The sequence below is a fragment of the Electrona antarctica genome, assembly GCF_951216825.1.
Source record: "Electrona antarctica genome assembly, chromosome: 23".
Classification (NCBI taxonomy): Eukaryota; Metazoa; Chordata; class Actinopteri; order Myctophiformes; family Myctophidae; genus Electrona; species Electrona antarctica.
In genome coordinates, this window is record NC_136804.1 from 12,479,387 (window position 1) to 12,500,931 (window position 21,545).

The following is a 21,545-nucleotide window of genomic DNA, read 5'->3' on the forward strand; positions in this document are numbered from 1 at the left end:
TAAGAACAAACACGTACTGGGTTTAATTATATATTTTCAAAATCAGTTTGTTTGCGTACATTTGTGTGCTAAAAGCGTGACTTCACAACTTTGACAAGGTAACTAAGCCAAAGTGTCCTATTGCTTTGAGCTGTTGTCTGTTGTCGTCATGTGTATCTCTTTGCATCTATGTGTGTGCGTGCGTGCGCCTGCCTGTGTGTGTGTGTGTGTGTGTGTGTGTGTGTGTGTGTGTGTGTGTGTGTGTGTGTGTGTGTGTGTGTGTGTGTGTGTGTGTCTGTGTGTGTCTGTGTGTGTCTGTGCTTGCGTGCGTGCGTGCGTGCGTGCGTGCGTGTGTAGTCCTGGGTCGGGGGGTCAGGTGGACAGCCCACCCCCGTCCCCTCCCCCTGTGAGGAAGAGGAGGCTGTACAGCGCCGTTCCCGGCAGGACCTTCATCGTCACACGCTCTCACACCCCTCAGGGGCCGGGCGAGATCAACCTCCACCGAGGAGAGAGGGTCAAAGGTCAGCACATCCTCATCACATCGATCATTTTGTTTAAACCATTACATTTAGATTTGCACCGAACCATTATTTTATACTTTGGCTAAATCAAAAAATAGCAGATCTACTACAAGCTCACAATGGGTCACTTCGTGTAGCAAAGTAGGATTTTTCAGAAAACTATTTAGAAGACATTTGTAGAATCGGCCTCAGGTCTTAAAAGGTTAACAGTCTTGTTTTACCCAGCTACGGTCTGACTAGTAGCCAAAGACACAGTAATCAATATTACATACATCTCATTTGCACACAGTACTAAGAATAAATGGTGCTTTCACTGTACAATATAGGTTTTTTTAAGCAGTGTTTGAATGCTTGAACTTAACTTTATATATATGAGGTATATATTTTATTATTTTGCCTTTTAGTTAACGTTTATTTCCATTTTATTATTATAGGGAGTACAATATGTTCTGTCTTGTCTCTTTTGTGTACTGTAAGCCTATCTTTTATTTCTTTTAAGGGTGACTCTGGAAGCTATGCTCAAGGAATTCAGGCGCATTTGTGCAAAAGGGAAAATAAAGTCTCTTGAATCGATCTCTTGAATCTTGAAGCGTGTGATGTCACTGTGTGTGTGTGTGTGTCGTGTGTCATTGTTGAAGTGATCATTCTTTTCCGTAGTTTTATCAATCGGAGAAGAAGGATTCTGGGAGGGCAGTGTTAAAGGACGGACCGGCTGGTTTCCTGCTGACTGTGTAGAGGAAGTTCAGATGAGACAGTTTGATCCACGCCTAGGTAAATATCTATTCTATTCTATTCTATTCTACCATCAGGCAAATACTTCGGTCGGGTGGTAACTCCAATCCAATGTAGTTATTATTTAGTCATAAGCTCTTGTTAATACTTTTCATTGGTTTAAAGACGTAGTAAAATGAAAAATACGTTTAGAGAATATCCGTGGTCATCATATGAGCCTACCTAGATGCCAAAACAATGGGAAATTGCTGCCTGTTCCTCCAAACACAGCAGATTTTTATTAGAGAATTACTTTTCATCTCATTCAAGATAACATCCAGACAGTGTATTACTGATTTTAAACAATCAGCAAGCTAAAATATGTCATATATATGTCAATAATGTATATCATTATGGTTTAGAAATTAACCGCATAGTAGCAAACATGCTGAGCTGGCATCTGTCTCTCTCTTTATTGTGAACAGACAGACTCCACATGTCGCGGATGTAGTGGAGCTATGTCCCATAGCCTGGAGGGATGCGATGCTCTGATTTGTTCAGAAACACACCGGCTTTCGTTTCAGACTGAAACTTCAAAATAAAATGACCGAAAAAGCCATTGCACCCCAACTATAATATTCATAAACGTAGGTGCCCGAACCCTAGTAATCTATATCTGTATAGGCTAGATTGATGTATAATATAGTATTATCACATGCCCATGCACTATATCTCTGCTGTCGCAAAGAAACCACTTAACTCTAAAATGTTCAATGTTCAGGAAATTAAAACAAAGCAATACTGCCTCATCAAAGTTGGTGTTGTGACTTTATATATTGTCAATTACTTCCATGAGACGGGGAGAGGGGGTGGAGTTAGCTGTTTTAGCAGACAGTTTGAGGGTCCAATCCAATGGAATTAAGGGGTTTTGTTACAAGGGCATTTTACTACTTTTCATTGGTTCAATATTTTCTAAACAACACACAAAAATGGAGTTAGGTGGTTTCCTCCCGACAGCAATGAGATTAAATATTGGCTGGCGGACCATGGCCACATCACTCTGACACAGACATAACCATAAACAAACCCAATATTATATTTATATGAGCATATGGAGATTCAGTTATCCAGAGACCTCCAGAACCGCCAATCCAACCAATATGCCCATACACTGTATATGGGCATGTCAATATACAGGGTCAATGGCTCTGCACAGGGTATGGGCATATACTAATGACATCAGGAATCTCCATATATGTGTCAGGATCTGTCGACTTCATTAGATGTACATGGACAAATCACAACAGCCTTATACAGTACATGAATTGTGTAGTATACTGTTCCTAGTGTTTCCTGTGTGCTCTAAGTGTTGCTACCTGTCTTGTTTCACCAGTCTGTAATTGTAGTTCACCTGTGTCCTGTTCAGTCTCAGCCAATCATGTGTTGATTGCAGTTCCTTGTCACCTGTGTCTAGTTCGTCTTTGTGTATTTAAACCTCCCTGTGTTCAGTGTTCCCTACCTTGGCCCTTGTCAGTTTATAGTTGTTGTCAAGAAGTGTCCTGCCCTTGTATGTCCTGCTTTATTGCCAGCTTGTATCGAGAGTTTGATAATAAATCCTCATTGAACCTGATCTGCCTGTGTGGATCTGCACTTGGGTCCAACACTGGTCTCATATGGTGACAATATGGGCATAAAAGGAACACAGATGATGTACAATGAGGTACAACGGTTACTGACAAAGACCCCAACACTATGACTCAGACATATTGGTCGGATCCAGGCACGTGCACACATAGACATCAAAGGGGGCTTCAGCCCCTACCCGTCTGTTCCCTCTCCAGACCATGAATGCAGCCATTTGTGAAAGAAATGCAAATGCCCTCCTCTCCTTTCCATGCCATACCCGAGAATTGCTTTTTTCTGAACTCTCCTGATCTTGAACGCAGCATTTTGCATTGAAAGAAAGCCAACGAGTGAGGGGTCGCGCCCGGAAAATAGCCGATCTACAAGCTCTCAACGCGTCGCAGTGAGACGTGTTGAGAGCTTGTAGATCAGCTATTTTCTTCCAAAAGTGCCCTATACGGAAACACTCTTTGCGCGTCCCTGGTCAGATCGGGCGGTGCGACGTAGGTGTGAGGGACACCCGAACGCTAGATGTGAGGGCGCATAGCGGCCTGAACCTCTTTATTCAAAAAAACAATATAGCAGAGACTATATAAATATCATCTACAGTAAGTGATTGCATGCAGTGATTCATTCCTTATTTGTGTTCCAGAAACCAGAGAAGATCGAACTAAAAGGCTGTTTAGACATTACACTGTAGGCTCATATGATAACTACACATCATACAGGTACGTGTGTGTGTGTGGTACGTGTGTGTGGTACGTGTGTGTGTGTGTGTGCACGTGAGTGCATGAGTGTACACACACAACACATGATTTTCATAAGTCCGAAAAATGAATGTAGATTAACTGGAATCCATTTAATGACAATGTATACTGTGTGTGTGTGTGTGTGTGTGTGTGTGTGTGTGTGTGTGTGTGTGTGTGTGTGTGTGTGTGTGTGTGTGTGTGTGTGTGTGTGTGTGTGTGTGTGTGTGTGTGTGTGTGTGTGTGTGTGTGTGTGTACATTAGTGACTATGTAATTGAGGAGAAAACTGCAGTTCTACAGAAGAGAGAAAGTGAAGGATTTGGTTTTGTCCTGAGAGGAGCAAAAGGTAAAGATGATTTGGTAACACTTTACTTAAAAGGATCCCTGGCTAATAAGCCTTATATGCCTTAATACATTAGAAAACATTAGAAATTAAAAACACCTTAACTCATTCTAGGCCAAATATGTTTGTTTTTTTACTTTAAAAAAAGAAATCTTACAACTCTGTTTCTAAAAAAATAGAACAAATCTATGTTAGCCTGTGCTGAACTATTGCTACTGCCATTTAGCTATGTATGAGTTAAATATTGTATTCATTTTAGACAGTTATATTAATCTTTTACTCAATAGGGACCAGTCCCGTCGCAAGTTGATGATGTCATTTGCCCATGTGTGGGTAGTTACCTGGAAGTTATATACAGTATACAGTATACATGTGACACTGAGTTTATAATGTATTGTTTGTGACCAGCACTTACAAATTGGTTAACGCATTATAGTCCCAACCTTAATATAAAGTATTACCCATGTTTATTTTTTTTATTTTTTTATCTAGTTAACTATATTTCCACATGGTTTTGCTTCAGTCCCTAGATAACAAACAGGTGAATGTGTTTAAATTAGCTTTTTGGTACAAATGCCAATTCAAGTAAATTACATGCTTTAGCATGGAAATCGGACATTTCACAGACGCGTTTCACCACCACTTTATCGCTCCTTCAGCAGCCTTTGCTTCTAAATGTCCGCGCTCTTGCGGCAATAGTTGAGTCATCACAAAAACAATGAATAATAAAGTGATTAATATGATCATGTCCTGAAGCTGAGACACCCATTGAGGAGTTTGCTCCGACGCCTGCGTTCCCTGCACTGCAGTACCTGGAGTCTGTTGACCAGGGGGGCGTGGCTTGGAGGGCGGGGCTACGGACTGGAGACTTCCTCATAGAGGTAATCATTCCATCATTCACCAAATCGCCTGTCCAGGCCATGACTCGGAGAGCGACTGACAAAATAATAATAATTAATAATTGAGGTGCTGATGATCTATAAATCAAGCAATGTCTTCCCTTTTAATGTTTAGTTAAACCTAGTGTCCCAATTTTGGGCATGTCATAAAATATATTCTTATTTGTTATGTTACTCTTGTATCTACTTTCCTTCTTTTATTTCTTCTTTTTTTTACTCTTTATTATCTAATGTTGTATTTTTTGGTGGGTGTATCTAACTGTGATGCAATGTAATGACATGGTGAGGTGCTCTTATAAGATTCTTACCTCACCTCACCTTCGACAACTTTTTTCTCTATTTCTTGTGAAAGAGGTAAAGTATATTGCACATGTATACGGTATAGCTTATAGCTCGTTGTGCAAACCAATACAATCTAAACAAAACTGAAACCTATAGAGCTCACAATGCATTGCGATGCAACATTTGTATCAGAGATGCTGGACAGCAAAAGCCTCAACCTTGTATAATAGCGAAAAGAAAACTCATTAATCATTTTATGGAACAAGCATTCAAATTGGAACATTAACTTTAAATTGTTGGATTGAGGTTTGTCATGGAAAACTGACATAATATCCACTCAGGGTTAATGCATTAGACAAAGTTTACTGAGCCATCTAACAGCAGAAAGAACACCTATGCCGCATAGTCTCACATCCCAAGACACTTTCCAACACACTCCTAATTTATAACGAACCCCCAAAGAGCCCAAAGGCAAAAAGCTTCTAGATGGCAAAAAAGAAAAAGCACCCTCAGACTCTTCTTATACTTCTCCACACAGAAGGGAGAGTGGAGGAGCAGGGAATTGGAAATTCCACTGCTCTTCTTGCAATGGTAAGCATCCCTAGATACAGTAATATTCTGCAAATTACATTAATAATAGACAGAGCTCCAAATAGGACGCAAAGGGACAGCTCTATACTTGTACGACCACAGTATAGCAGCAGGGCAGTCTGTGAATGGTCTTAGTAGATTTACAACAACTATGCTGTATATTACTGACCGGACCATTATTGATGGACACTGCAATGCTCAACATCCCCCCCTTCCACGCACGCACGCAAGCACGCATGCACGCACGTACGCACACACACACACACACACACACACACACACACACACACTATCATATGTGCCACGGGTTCATGTGAACTGAAGCAGATGAGCACACTCCTTTTAAGAAACATGATAAGGAACGACGAACGCTGGGTTCCCTCAGATATCTCTGAGCAAGGGACTTCCAACAGCTAATTAGCTGTTGTATAGTCAGAGGCTATAACCCTGAAGCATGCAGCTTGTATTGCACATGGTGTCCCTATAGCCCTAGTATCTCAGAGATATCTGAGGAAAGCCAGGCTTTACTCCTGTTCTTTTTGTCTTTGTCATTTTCTTCTGCCAAATATTGGGGCAACATACAGTTGGAGGCCATCGATATTGTCCTTTTCTTTTTGCTGAGGTTTGCGTGATCTGCGCAAAAGGACAGTTAACCCATTTTGGGCGGGAACCCCTTTTGGTGTTTTAAACATTGTTATAATTTAGCTATTGAAAAATAGCAGATCTACAAGCTCGTAGCGCGCCACCGAGTGGCGCGCTACGAGCTTGTAGGTCTGCTATTTTTGAAAAATCGTGAAAATATTTATTTCAGAAAACTGGAGGATTTAGAAGGATTCTTTTTTATTTTGAGGTCAGGCCTAAATGGGCCAAATGATAAGGGACAATATCGGTGGCACCCAACTGTACAGTAGGGATGCTAGTGTTCAAGTGGTTAAAAAAAGAGTGTAAACAAGCTTTTGGAAAACAGTATCTCATCCCATTTAGACCAAAGTTCGAGTCTACAAATGTCTTCTAAATCCTGACAGTTTTCAGAAAAACCTACAGTTGGGTGCCACCGATATTGTCCCTTATCATTTGACCCATTTAGGCCTGACCTCAAAATTTAAATAAATCCTTCTAAATCCTCCAGTTTTCTGAAATAAATATTTTCACGATTTTTCAAAAATAGCAGACCTACAAGCTCGTAGCGCGCCACTCGGTGGCGCGCTATGACCTTGTAGATCTGCTATTTTTCAATAGCTAAATTATAACAATGTTTAAAACACCAAAAGGGGTTCCCGCCCAAAATGGGTTAACTGTCCTTTTGCGCAGATCACGCAAACCTCAGCAAAAAGAAAAGGACAATATCGATGGCCTCCAACTGTACGTTTTTATGTCAGTGGTTCTCAAACTATGTCATGTCATTTGTCAAGGACCCCCAGAATTATCTTTCTTGGCTTCTGAACAACAACAACAATCTGATGTTGCAAGAAAGATGTATTCGGCGCTGCTCTGCGGCGACATGGGCATAAGGGCTACGCTTGCATGCGGGCCCTTTGTCTAAGACAAATTTCTTCCTCGGGAGACAAATAATAAAGAATCTTTAATATGTAATTGGCTGCCGACCCCCATCCGAAAATATGTTGTTCCAAGGACCCCCCAGACGCAAAGATTTGAGTTAAAAACGTTCGCTCTGAAAGAATATATATTCAAAGATTTGCCCCACATTTTCACGATTTCTTCAATAGCTAAAGTATAACACAACGCTATACACACCAAAGGGGGTTCCCGCCCAGAATGGGTTCATCTCTGACCAATGCGGTTGTTCGAAATACTCCCTACAAATTTCAGATCTGAGGAAGATTATGCAGTGTTTTTAATGAGCACTTTTCAGCAGGCTATCTATTAAAAAACACTGGCATACCTCCTGGAGATTCTGACTTTTTTAATAGACCTAACTTTTCGAGGAAAACAAGGATCTCAAAGTTACTCCTTTGGGCCCTTTTACTGCAGTGGGAGTGTTACTGTAGTGTATATGCACTTTGCTTCACTGGAGGTCCACTGGAGCGGATCAAATTCATGATAATTATACTACTACTATTGCTGTGCCAGTTATAGTAGACTCTTTGCATTGCGTGTGCTTCAGCCATTAAACATTGTGTGTACAGTTATACGTTGTTTTGTAATCAGGGGATCATTGAAGATCTGAAATGGAAAATTATAACCCGCCTTTTACATTGTCGACACTACTAGGAACAGAATATGAATAATATCTCTATGTGTGTGTGTGTGTGTGCGTGTGTGTGTGTGTGTGCGTGCGTGCGTGCGTGCGTGCGTGCGTGCGTGCGTGCGTGCGTGCGTGCGTGCAGGTGAATGGGTGTGATGTGGTAAAGGTGGGTCACAGACAGGTGGTGACGTTGATTCGCCAGGGAGGAAGTCGTCTGCTAATGAAAGTTGTCTCAGTTTCCCGAAAGCCGGATGCCAACCTGCTGAGGAAGAAAGGTGTGTGTGTGTGTGTGTGTGTGACTGTGTGTGTGTGTGTGTGTGTGTGTGTGTGTGTGTGTGTGTGTGTGTGTGTGTGTGTGTGTGTGTGACTGTGTGTGTGCGTGTGCGTGTGCGCGTGCGCGTGCGCGTGCGCGTTTGCGCATGTGTCTGGTACGTAAATCTTCAAACCTGCACTTATATATCTCATTTAAGAACTTTGGTACCTGTATTTGTGTTTGTTTAACTGTTCGTTTGTTTGTTGGCGAGATAACTTAAGAACAGACGGGCAGATTTATAGGCTAATGACACTAAGGTGAAGGAAAAACATGGATGCATGTAGAACTAAGAGCTATTGGTGCAGAGACAGTTGAGCCTTATTCTACAGTAGCCTATATGTATTAAATGTCTCTTTAGAAATAGTTTATAATAATAATAATAATAATAATAATATAATTAAGTCTGCTCCAGATACATTGTAGCGGTTGAGCTGTTATGCGACTGACTCGGTTGTATAACTTGCATTATAGCCTACAGTATTTTTTGTTTCCTCTATCCGTGCTGTGTGATGTGATTGGTTAAAGTTGTTTTAGCCCCGCCCCCTCCAAAGAGAGCACCGAGCACATCGTTGACGCTGCGCTCCAAATCCATGACCGCCGACCTGGAGGAGATAGGTAAAAACACACATACACACACACACACACACACGTGCACACACACACACACACACACACGCACACACACACGCACACACACACACACACACATATCGTTATGCCAATTAATTCCTCCCCGCACACATTTGTGTGTTGTCACTGCTGTTGTATCCTACTGACTCACCTGCCAGTGAGGAGCCCCCACCGGGAGGACGTATAGGGCCTTCGTCCTACTCCTCCTGCCCAACACTCCCTGCTGACAGGTGCCTCCCCCAGCCCGAGAAGTACATCCCACCCACCCCTGGCTTCCCTCCCCCGAACACGGGCCAATTGTGTTTTCAAAACTTTGCATAGACGCCCGACAAAGTTGGATGCACCACTGTGGATTCGAACCCACAACTATTCACCTATTAACAGGAATTTATACTGAACCATCTGTCAAAGTATTGAACTTAAAGGTCTGTTTTTTGTTGTGTTTTCTGAGCTCAATTCCACCAAAAAACCTGAACTTTGAACATTTAGTAGATTTTCTGTGGTCTGAATAGTTAGGCTCAAACAAGTGCTCTGATTAACAGTCCACAAATCCCATATATGACATAAGGATTTGCCAGCAGATGTCACTGTTGAGGGATTTTCATTGCAGCTCAAAGGGCTTCAGAACACACAGAGAAAACCACAGAAAATCCACTGAATGTTCAAAGTTCAGGTTGCTTGGGTGTAATTGAGGTCATAAAACCTAAATGAATGACGGAAAATTTAAAATTTAAATACACGGAAATGTCAAATGAAACCGTCGATTGTTATGATTGTACACAAAGTGACATTAACGGTCAATCATTTTGTCGGAGCAGCCAGAAGAAGACGATTTGGTGAGTGTCTGGTCTGTCCTTGGCTGTGGTGTCGATGTTTATGTTGACATTGTTATTGACGTAGTTGATGTTGACTTTACGTTTTTTTATGTTGGCGTCAGCGTTGTTGACGTTGGTATTGTTGGTGTTGTTTTTTTGCTGTCGACATTGTTGGTTGTTATTGATGTCGTGGTTTATGTTGTTATGTGATGTTGTTTTATTGATGGTGTTGATGAAACAACGGTGTTGTCAGTAGTAGTTCATAGTACTGTGGTGAACACAGCTATGGGTTCATTTGATTTAGATTACCCAAGTACTGTACTTAAGTACAATTTTGAGTCATTTGTACTTTATTTGAGTATTTCCCAATTTCCAGTACTTTTACTTCTAGTCCACTACATCTCAGAGGAAAAAATCTACAAGCAGATCTACAAGCTCAGGTTGCTCGGGTGTAATTGTGTACGCCGTCATTTCGCCCCTTCTAGTGGGCGAAAAGGAACTCACAGCTTGCGAGCTGTTGACTTCAATGTTGAAAGCGGTTTTAAGTACCGGAAACTGCGATTCAGGAAGTGAAAATCCACTATGTAACTTATGTCCCGTGATTGTCATTTAATTCACCCAAAACATCATATCGTTTAGAGAAATGAGCCGCGAATCAAGCTTCAAAAAGAAGAATCCGAGATATCAAAAAATTGCGGCCCCCTAGGGCCTTGAAATCTAGTCCTATTTTGCACCGATCAGATAAATGCATGTAGGTCACCGAGTTAAACACTGCTCTAACACTGCTGTGTGCCATATGTCTCGAATTTAGGTTTTTGTGCCAAGTTTGGAACAGATTGGCGCATCGCTGCACCTGGTGGACTATTCTCATGGCAGACCCCTGAACATTATGTATAGCACGTAATTGCCTCAGTCATCAAACTGTGAAATTTGTGATTGATTTAAAGCTAAGGCTAAAATAATTTGGAGCAAAAGTTTAATGAAATATTATATATATATATATATATATATATATATATTCTGGAAAAATATATTTGGCCATTTCTGCTTGTCAACCTCACAAGACTAGTGAAGAGTTTGTATATAATCAATTACGAGCTGTATATAATTTATTCATTTGTTTTGTTTTCCCCACCAGAGAAACTGGATGAGATGCTGGCCGGAACACAGGACGTGGTTCTGAGGCCCCGCCGCACAGCAGAGCCCGATTTTAAAACGGCGACGGTCAAACAGCGACCAACCAGCCGACGCATCACTCAGGCCGAGATCAATGTGAGTCCAGCAGCTACAAACCCAATCAGAACGCAGCAGCGCATAATCCTTTATTCCATTTAGGCTATTATATATATATATATTATATATATAGGCTATATATATATATATATATATAATCTAAATTGACATACTCCTCACACACTGCTTTCCCGGCTTTAAAATCACCTATTTTCAACATTTTACTATGTCATTAATATACCTTAGAGCTGTTGTGGGAATAATAAAAAGTCCCCCCATTCTGTGTTTCCCAGAACTGTAATTATGAAAAAAAAATCATTAACGATTAATGATTTTTTTCAGACCTCTAGTTCTAGGAAACACAGAATGGGGGGACTATTTTATTATTTCCACAGCTCTAAGGTATATTAATGACATAGTAAAATGTTGAAAATGAGTGGAATGCCATTTCCCTGGACACCCTATAGCCCCTTCAATGACCCCTAGGGGTCCTGGGGACACCCTAGAGCCCCTTCAATGACCCCTAGGGGTCCTCTGACACCCTAGAGCCCCTTCAATGACCCCTAGGGGTCCTGGGGACACCCTAGAGCCCCTTCAATGACCCCTAGGGGTCCTGGGGACACCCTAGAGCCCCCTCAATGACCCCTAGGGGTCCTGGGGACACCCTAGAGCCACTTCAATGACCCCTAGGGGTCCTCTGACACCCTAGAGCCCCTTCAATGACCCCTAGGGGTCCTGGGGACACCCTAGAGCCACTTCAATGACCCCTAGGGGTCCTCTGACACCCTAGAGCCCCTTCAATGACCCCTAGGGGTCCTGGGGACACCCTAGAGCCACTTCAATGACCCCTAGGGGTCCTGGGGACACCCTAGAGCCCCTTCAATGACCCCTAGGGGTCCTGGGGACACCCTAGAGCCCCTTCAATGACCCCTAGGGGTCCCCTGGGGACACCCTAGAGCCCCTTCAATGACCCCTAGGGGTCCTGGGGACACCCTAGAGCCCCTTCAATGACCCCTAGGGGTCCTGGGGACACCCTAGAGCCCCTTCAATGACCCCTAGGGGTCCTGGGGACACCCTAGAGCCCCTTCAATGACCCCTAGGGGTCCCCTGGGGACACCCTAGAGCCCCTTCAATGACCCCTAGGGGTCCTGGGGACACCCTAGAGCCCCTTCAATGACCCCTAGGGGTCCTCTGACACCCTAGAGCCCCTTCAAAAAAAGTAATACAAAAGTAAGCTGATGGTTTCAGAGATTTGTAGAAAGTAGAAACCTAGCAGTAAAACACTTTCTTTTATATGTTTAGGCCAGTAAGCCACTAACAACAGATGCAAATGTTAGAAAATGTATGATTTCATGTCCAGTATTGTTTCTTTTTCACCACTTCCAGTAAGAATGAAATATTTGTTTTCAACAAATCAACAAAAACTTGCCGTCCCAAAATAGGACACAAGCTTAATGTGGATACTAGATCATTCAGTAGAACAGTAGAATATACTGTTGTCAGAATGCTCTAGTGCCACACTTTAATTGGACTTCAGATTTATTGTCTAAACTTTAGACAATAAATCTGAAGACTCTAAAGCATTGTCTAAACTCAGTGTGTGTGTGTGTGTGTGTGTGTGTGTGTGTGTGTGTGTGTGTGTGTGTGTGTGTGTGTGTGTGTGTGTGTGTGTGTGTGTGTGTGTGTGTGTGTGTGTGTGTGTGTGTGTGTAGTCTCTGTTTGAGCGTCAGGGTCTGGCGGTTCCACCAGCTCTAGGGACCACCGTGCCAAGAGGAATGTCTAGAACCAAGTCATTTGGTAACTCACACACACACACACACACACACACACACACACACACACACACACACACACACACACACACACACACACACACACACACACACACACACACACACACACACACAATAGGATGATAATTCTACCCCATGTCAAGTTTTGACGCTTTACTGAAATCATATGTAATCATCATCATACTATAATTAACTGAATGAAAATGAATGTCTGTCAGAAACACTTCCGTAGCTCCTCACTGCCTGCACCAATCACTCACTATAATAATATGGAGGTCTTAACGAAGCCCTTTTTAAAATTGTACTAATTATTGATTAATAATTCATTTATTAGTGCATTAAAATTACCCATCCACTTACATGGGAAAATGCTAATTTTCCAATTAATCAATGGAGAGCCCAAAGCAATTACCTTTTCAGCCATAGGGGGCGCCGCAAATGCAGAAATTTCAAACGATTGTTGCAAAAACATGCTTTTGGGGAGATAAAGCGCTAAACGTTTGTTGCAAGAACATGCTTTTGGGGAGATAAAGCGCACGCTCCGGCGAAAACAGCTAATCTACAAGCTCACAACATCACAGGTTGCAAAAGCCATGCGTTTTCTCAAGCCAGAGCTCAGAATTGTGCACATTTTGGACGCAAATGCACCTATAACTTCATCTGTGCGACTCACAAAATACATTTGGGAGTATCTGTGCGACTGTCCACAGTTTCTGTGGTGCATGTCAAACTGGGGGGCCTTCATACTTTTCAAATGGGGGTCTGTGGGCTAATAAGTGTAAATGTTGTGGTCCTTCCCATGAACATATTTCCCTACCATGCATTTGTACGAATACTTTCATGTTAGTGCTGTTTTCATTCATTAAAAAAACACACAAATATATTATATACAATTAAAGATATTTATGGGCGGGCAATATCTCACAATGGGTAAGGACTAGTACCAAATAACAGTCAAATATTATATGGACCTAAAGGAAATTTAAAGTAAAATTGGAAGTGATAACTTACAGTATATTCAGGTAGCAATATACCGTAGATTGACTAGATTCTATACATCAACTCTATTAATATGAATTAACGCAATCTATATTCATTTATGAATATAAGGTATTAACCATGATGTGTTTATTTTGTGTTGTCAGGAACACCAGACGATGACAGGATCTCTGCTCTGATCGGCGAGAACCGCTTTCCTCGGAGCTCCTCGTTGTCGGACAGCTTCATCCCCCCGCCCCCTCAGATGGCCCCTCCCCCCCCTCCTTCCCCGTCCTCGCCTTCCCCCCTCTACCTCCTGGACTCTGGGCCGCCTCCCTCCTTCCTCCCCCCGCCTCCCCCGGCCAGAGGGGAGTCTCAGAACCGCTCCAGCTTCAAGCCGGGCACCGAGCCCAGGCTCCACGAGCTGTGCGACTCGCCGTCCAGAAGCCACGCCCACGCCGAGCGACAGAGGAAGGCGAGGTCCATGATCATCCTGCAGGACTCGCCGACGCCACACGTGCCCGCGGAGACGCACGCGCCGCCGCTTGCACACCCCTTGACGCACACCTCCACGCACTGCACCTCCACGCTGTCACTTCACCCGACGAGCCCCGGCCAAGGCCACTCCCCTCTGTCGCGTCGCAGAGGCCGAGCAATAGAAAACCCGTACGCTAACGTGGGCCAGCAGGCTCCACCCAGTAAGCCCCAGAGGAGGAAGTCACCGCTGCTCAAACAACATCCTGTGGAGGAAGGTATGGATCAAGATGAATTAGTTAATTATAACATAGGAGGCTATTAGTGCCACAGGTCATTACCCGTAGGGTGCTTGGGTGGCACAGTGGTAAACACATTTACAGTACATACTGTATATATATATATTGCCACAGTGCACGTAATCACTAACTATACAACTCTACAGCCCAATGAATCCATTATGACTATGCCACACACAACTAATGCTTCACTGGGCACATTTATTACATTTTAATTAAGAATTTGATGGACATGGGCACCGCAACTCTACGAACTGTTGTGAACTGCATGGTGTCACACGGCGAAAATAGCCGGGCTACATCTCACAATACATTGCATATAGACGATGCTATTTTTGTAACATGCCCATAATATAATAGGGACAAAACAGGGGGAAAATGGTTAAGATACTGGCTTGTAATATCACATTCACAAGTTAGTATATGAATGCTCTGACATCATGCAATATTATTGTCATCGTGAGAGGTGAAACAACAGTTGAATCTCCTTTCACTTCACATCACTCCATCGTCTCATCACTAAGGCGTTCACAGAGACATGATCTGCCATCTTTCCTTAATTGACCTATAGCTAAGCCCCTCCCCAAACTGCTATGGTCCAATCACAGCTAAGCATAACATGTGTTAGACCAGAGCCATAGAGTAAGACAGAGTTACATTGAGGGTGCAGAAAACAGCCTGGTCACGTGGTTCATGTACTCGCGCGAGCCCATAGACTCCAATGCATTCCGTAAACTTCCGGTTGTGCCCATTAAGTCTATATAGAAGAGGCTGGCCCCATGAAGTGAACGGAGTTGTCGTAACTTTGACTTACTCTATGGCTCTGGTTTAGACAAACCTCTCCACCAATAGTTTTCTTATATGATAAAACATTGTTTTAAAAAATAAATGTCACGTAGTACATATTTTTCCAGTGCATATGGCAGGCCTTTTTGACAGATTTGGAAGAGATTTTGAAGGTCTGTTTCCAAACCCGGCTGAAAAGTGTCTAAGTGGGAGAGGGCGGGGCTTAGCTAAAGGTGAATTCACCGATGTGTTTGTTAAGCTGTCTTTTTACACTCTACCGTACACTCTATTTGGACAGAAACGGAAAAGAAGCGCACCACATTATGTAGACACTGCAGAGCTGAAGACCCTGGTGCTAGGCAGGAGGGTGTGGATTAGCCTGGCTAATAAGCCAGACTCAAATCACAGGCAATTTCTTTTTGCCAACGGCTGATTCGGTCTGGCTTATTAGCCAGGCTAGGTGTGGATGGCAACGGTTCAGGAGTCCCGAGTTGACATTGGCTAGTCCTCGTATCACTCTTTGTTTGATTTAATTTTTTTCGGGGGGGGGGGGGGGGGGGGGTTCTAAACATTGACTCAAATCCACGACCGAGGCCATGGACTGAATCTTCTCATGTACAGTGCAGCGCACAATGTAAATGAATACCAATGAGGTGCCAGCCAATCTGCATGCTATATGCACTCTCTTGGATTGGAATTGGGACCTGTAACTGTTTTCTGCCAACCTTATAATGCGCTTCGTTGCGGTCGGACAGAAACCTAGTATCTCCATATTTAAAATGTATTCAGTGTCTCACACAAACGTAGCAGAAGTAGCCGATCTATCTCACAAGGCGTTGCGGTCCTATTTTTTTTAATTGAAACATTTTGAAAGTGGTTAAGTGTGGGTTTTACAAGTATTAAGAGCTTGTGATTAAATACTAACTACATAGGATCCATTAGAACACTGCAGGATCTTTGCAGTTTTGGGCATACAAGGTTTCTTCCCGACAGCAACAATTTGCTGCTTGAGAGCTACTATATGCAGCTCTCAGTCCCTCGGGTCGGCTGTGTAGGGGCTGTGTCTTTGCATTTTTAGTGGATGTCAGGACAGTGGCATTCGATAGTAATGACTCCTGGCATTTGCTGATGATGAGAAATAAGGCAATCACGCATAATGATTTTGGCAGCAGTGAACACAACTGAATGAATGCAGTGGTGGATACACTTGTTCTCTCCGTTAAAACCACAAACACAGGCCTGGGCCGTGGCTCAGCGGTCCAGGCACCTTGGCTGGTAATCCAGTCTGGCAGTGTGCCGCGGGTTCGACTCCCGATCCCGACGGCCTTTACTGCATGTCACCCCCCCCATCTCTCTCCCCATTTCCTGTCAGCCTACTGTCTGTCCCTCCATAAAAAATATAAAATAAAGGCGAATGCCACACAAAAAATACATAAAAAAAACAAAAAAAAAACACAAACACAGCAGAGCACGAATTTGCCTCAAACTGAAACAGAATAGGCTACGTTGGCATTGAGTCCTTGAACCTATAATTGTGTTATTTAAGCATAGTCAGGCATAGGTGTCATAGTATATTATTCAGTATAACAGTGTGGTGTTGTTTCATTTTATAGATAGATAGAGTACACTATTGACAAACATAAGTATATTCACACTTCTGCACTGCCTAATTTTGAAGTGCAATAGATGCTCCTTATCTGAACCTCATCTGAAACAAACCGGAAACTGTGAAATGTGTTCACGCGCCGCGGTTCAACGGTCACTTAGTTCTTGTAGTCAAAAAATAACTCCTTTTTCCTTTCTGCTTTTCAGGGAGCGGCTCCAAAGAACAAGAAGGCGGCTCAACTCTGGGCGCGGACCTCAGCCCCAGCAGGGCGGAGCTGTACCAGCAGCAGGTGCTCTCTGATCGTGCTCGGATCCAGGGACGTCGATCCTCACTCTTCCTGTCTGTGGAGGGGGCGGGGTCAGATCATGCCCCGCCCCCCCTCCTTACCCTGAGCCATTCCATGGACGACCTGGGCGAGCTCCCGCCCCCTATTCCTGTGCTGTCCCCCTCCCCCACCCCACACACCTTCCTGCACCCACTGACTGGAAAACCACTGGGTACGTACAGTATAGCAAACCTGTTCATGTACAGTTGGGTGCCACCGATATTGTCCCTTATCATTTGACCCATTTAGGCCTGACCTCAAAATTTAAAATAATCCTTCTAAATCCTCGATTTTTCAAAAATAGCAGACCTACAAGCTCGTAGCGCGCCACTCGGTGGCGCGCTATGAGCTTGTAGATCTGCTATTTTTCAATAGCTAAATTATAACATAATGTTTAAAACACCAAAGGGGTTCCCGCCCAAAATGGGTTAACTGTCCTTTTGCGCAGATCACGCAAACCTCAGCAAAAAGAAAAGGACAATATCGATGGCCTCCAACTGTATAGCAAATCTTTTCAAGGACACCCGAATAAATATGTGTACAGTATTTGCCCACATTTTGTTCAAGAGCTATCTTTAAATGACAGATTTACAAGCTCACAATGGATCACATTGTGTTGCATTGCGAGTTTGCGACGCATTGTGAGCTTGTACATCTTCTATTTCCAAAAAGCCGATGTTTAAAGTGGTTAAAGTGGTTCAAATGAATGTAATACACATTACAGTACTTTGGATTAAGGCACGGGGTGGGCAATTATTTTTCCCAAGGGGCCAAATGAGAAACAGAAAATATTTTGGAGGGCCGGGCCAAAAGGCTGAACTTAATTATGCATAATATCAATTTTATTTCTATATGGCATTGTTTTGACAAGCTGGTAAGAGTATGTTAGCATTAGGCAATGAAAAGGTGAGGTTGCCTTACTGTTGTGAATTATCTCATGCTTGTCTGAATGGCAGCCTCATGGTGGACCTTTCCCATTCCCTGCATCCATAATGAGACACCTGTGTTTGCCATCACACCACTCAACTCATTAGCCAATCACAGTTTAGGTGTGCCCTATATAAGCCATCACTCACTCCACAGCCTGTCTCCAGCCTTCACACAGGCAACATGCAGAACCTGCAGCTACACCCTACAACACCACTCACTTCTCTGCAGCCGTGCGTCCATGACTAATAAACCATGGCTTACTGAAGACAATAAACTGCTGTTCTGTTGAAATATACCTTCGTGTCACATATACTATCTCTGACCGGAGAAACTTCACATCCAAGAGAATATTTATTACTTACAGTTACAAAAATGTAATTTATTCAAGCAACGACGTTCGGCAGCTTGGCAGGCAATTTATGCTGATGTGTGCACGTTCATGCAAGATTTACTTTGTGGTACAACGGTGTCGTCAGTGTGCAGAAAACAGGCCTGGGCCGTGGCTCAGCGGTCCAGGCACCTTGGCTGGTAATCCAGTCTGGCAGTGTGCCGTGGGTTCGACTCCCGATCTCGACGGCCTTTACTGCAAGTCTTCCCCCCCCATCTCTCTCCCCATTTCCTGTCAGCCTACTGTCTGTCCCTCCATAAAAAATATAAAATAAAAGCGAAAAAAAAGTGTGCAGAAAACAGACGATCCACAAGCTCACGCTGCTGTCGGCGCATCACCCAAGCATTCTGAACGTATGAAGCATGCCACATTGTGGGCGCAACACCTCCGTATGACGCAGCATCGTTAAATAAAGTGTAAGGGGATTTAACTTGTCCTCCTGCGAGGAAGTTTGGTAATCAAATCAAGCGCCTGCGCCTACCGTGTTGTGGAGCTGCATGCTCAGCTGGGCTTCATGGCTATTTGCATTCACCGACGTTGTTGTCACCAATAAATCCAAAAAGCAGACATTTTCGCAATTGAGGGGGGTGAAGGAATATAGATATAGATAGATATCGATTGAATAAATCTCTTCTCTTATTCCCAGATCCCTCCTCTCCTCTCGCCTTGGCTCTTGCTGCGCGAGAGCGAGCGCTCACGGCCCGAACGCCGAGCCCCGAGCCCCGCTCCAAGCCGACGTCTGCCTCGCCCACCCCGCTCGTCAGCCCTGACGGCAGACACAAACGCACCCCTGCCCCCACCCCTCAGGGCAGCCCCGAGCCACGGTCCAAGCGCCCTGCGCCCCAGACGAGCCCTGAGCAGCGCAGCAAGCGCACCACCCCCCAGACCAGCCCTGAGCTGAGGCACAAACGCGTGACTCCGCCCCTTTTTCCCGACGGACAGGTGGTGGAGCGCCCGGAGACGGAGGGGGGCTTGACGCCGTCGGCCGCCCCCTCCCCCGAGCGCTGGAGACCCGCCCCTCTTCCAGCGCTGGCCAACGAGGGCCAGTCCGCTCTGATTGACAGGCGGCGGAGCCTGACGATTGGCAGCTCGGAGGAGGAGAGCGGGGCGTACACGGTGACGCTCCCCCCGGCGCTGCTCTCGTCCAGCGACGAAGAGACGAGGGAGGAGCTTCGCCGGATCGGCCTGGTGTCTCCGCCCCTTCCCTTCGCCTCGCCCCCGCCCTCCCTCACCCTGTTGCCCCGGCGAGGGGGTGAGGGGGGAGGGGAGGGCTCGGAGGACAGCTCCTCCTCCTCCCTGCCTCCCTCCATCACCCTGGCCCCGCCCCTCGGCCTTCCCCCCACCTCGCCGCCCGCAGCGCCCCCCACCTCCCCGTCGGTCCTCAAGCCCCGCCTCCGCTCGCCGATTGGGCGAGGCCGCTCGTCGCTCAGAGACCCCCTGATGAAGCAGTCGTCGGACAGCGAGCTCCTCCCCTCGTCCGCCTCTTGCTCCGCCTCCTTCCAGCAGCCCCGCTATCTGTTCCAGAGGAGGTCCAAGCTGTGGGGGGAGGAGCCGGGCCAGGAAGGGGGAGGTGCCATGCAGGGGGGGGCAGCCTCCGCTCTGGATCTGACCAGCAGGCCGGGCTCCGGGCTGGATCTGGTCAATCGGCTGCAGCTGCTGAACAAAGACAGTCACTCCCTCGGGGAGGAGCCGAGCCCTCTGGACCCAGGTCGTAGGTCACCGGTGGGTGGAGCCAGGTACACTGAAACTATAATAATACTACAGATTAATACTAACAAATACTACAAGCTACACCTACCGTACTACCAGGGGAGATATTTCACTTATTGGCTTCAGGGCACTGCTGCTTGTAACCACTGCACATGTGTTAGTTGTATTGTATTCACACACGTACGTACGTACGTACGTATGTACGTGTGTTTGTATTGTTTAGTAACAGTTTGTATGTCCTTCTTGTCATTGTAGGAGTGTGGATGACAGTGGAGAGAGTAAATCGTAGGTTTTGACTCCTGGGTAAACATTCCTGATTTTAACTAATAAATCACTAGAAGTTATTAACTAACCTACAGTATGACTTAATCTTAACTGCCTCCTGACTTTTATACTACCTTACAAACAGGAGGAACTCAGTTCTAACTACTGCAGCTACAGTTCTACATAGAAACTGAAAACATATTTAAACAGGCCTGCATCACAACAGAGGTGTTGTGATCAACAGTCAGTTCAGTCCGGTAGGTTTTGATAGCATTGCCCCGGCCTGGCACATAACATTGGACGTTAAATGAATGCGGTCCTGTACATCTTCATAACATCTGTTACAGGTGTCGGAAACTGTCAAAGGTCACTCAAGAGTAGACCCCTCACTGCCTCGCAGTGCACCACTGTCCCACAAAACCGCAAAATAGTAGTCGGATGACAAGGGCGACATGTTGGCGATATGTAGGACCAATATCATGTCTTACACAAATATTAAATTTCCATTCCCAATTCCCATTGACAATGAATGGAGGATTTACATCGTATGTGTCTGAGAAAATCGACATGTTACGTCCTGATGTATGATGATAAAGAGCGCCCCTCACTTCACACGGGTGTGATTTTTACTATTTTGAACAACCTTTTAAAATGGTTCAAATAGCCGATCTACAAGCTCACAACGTGTCGATTTAGATCGGCTAGTTGAACTATTTTAAAATGTGGCAAGTAAGTTTAGGGGTGACACAAGATATAGCCCTTAGTATTTGAAAAACGTTCTATGTCTGTATGCATTTTCAAAGCCAATTCCAAGCTCAATGCCCTCCCCATTCTTCTCTACTCTTCATAACCCCACCTGAACTTAACCATACTAACTATGCCTAACCTTAATCTATTTGGTAAAAGCATATTTTATATGTATTACCAACCATTGATGCTACCACTACGCCATGAAACTTACCCAATGCATGATTGACATCTAATGTCAAAACTGATTTTGTTTTAACGCCTCTACTGAGGACAGCCATGGCCAGAGGCATTATGTTTTCCTATGTCCGTCCTCCTGTAATTATGTGCAGGTATGTCCGTCCCGACCGTC

General features: G+C 44.5%; 1 protein-coding gene across 2 annotated transcripts in view; it reads left to right on the top strand.

The window, feature by feature from the left end:
- The window catches only part of shank3b (SH3 and multiple ankyrin repeat domains 3b), a 62,652-nt gene that overhangs the window by 37,757 nt on the left and 3,350 nt on the right, over nt 1–21,545 (top strand). Inside the window, exons 14-26 of one of the 2 annotated variants that reach the window (XM_079494544.1) lie at nt 337–500; nt 1,158–1,271; nt 3,487–3,562; nt 3,845–3,927; nt 4,681–4,805; nt 8,045–8,177; nt 8,750–8,830; nt 10,799–10,932; nt 12,606–12,690; nt 13,832–14,416; nt 17,036–17,326; nt 19,119–20,208; nt 20,438–20,467. In XM_079494544.1, the coding sequence (XP_079350670.1) occupies nt 337–500; nt 1,158–1,271; nt 3,487–3,562; nt 3,845–3,927; nt 4,681–4,805; nt 8,045–8,177; nt 8,750–8,830; nt 10,799–10,932; nt 12,606–12,690; nt 13,832–14,416; nt 17,036–17,326; nt 19,119–20,208; nt 20,438–20,467 (2,991 nt within the window). Of the gene's footprint in view, nt 1–336; nt 501–1,157; nt 1,272–3,486; nt 3,563–3,844; nt 3,928–4,680; nt 4,806–8,044; nt 8,178–8,740; nt 8,831–10,798; nt 10,933–12,605; nt 12,691–13,831; nt 14,417–17,035; nt 17,327–19,118; nt 20,209–20,437; nt 20,468–21,545 lie in introns of both variants that reach the window. The other variant, XM_079494543.1, reaches the window with a different exon arrangement.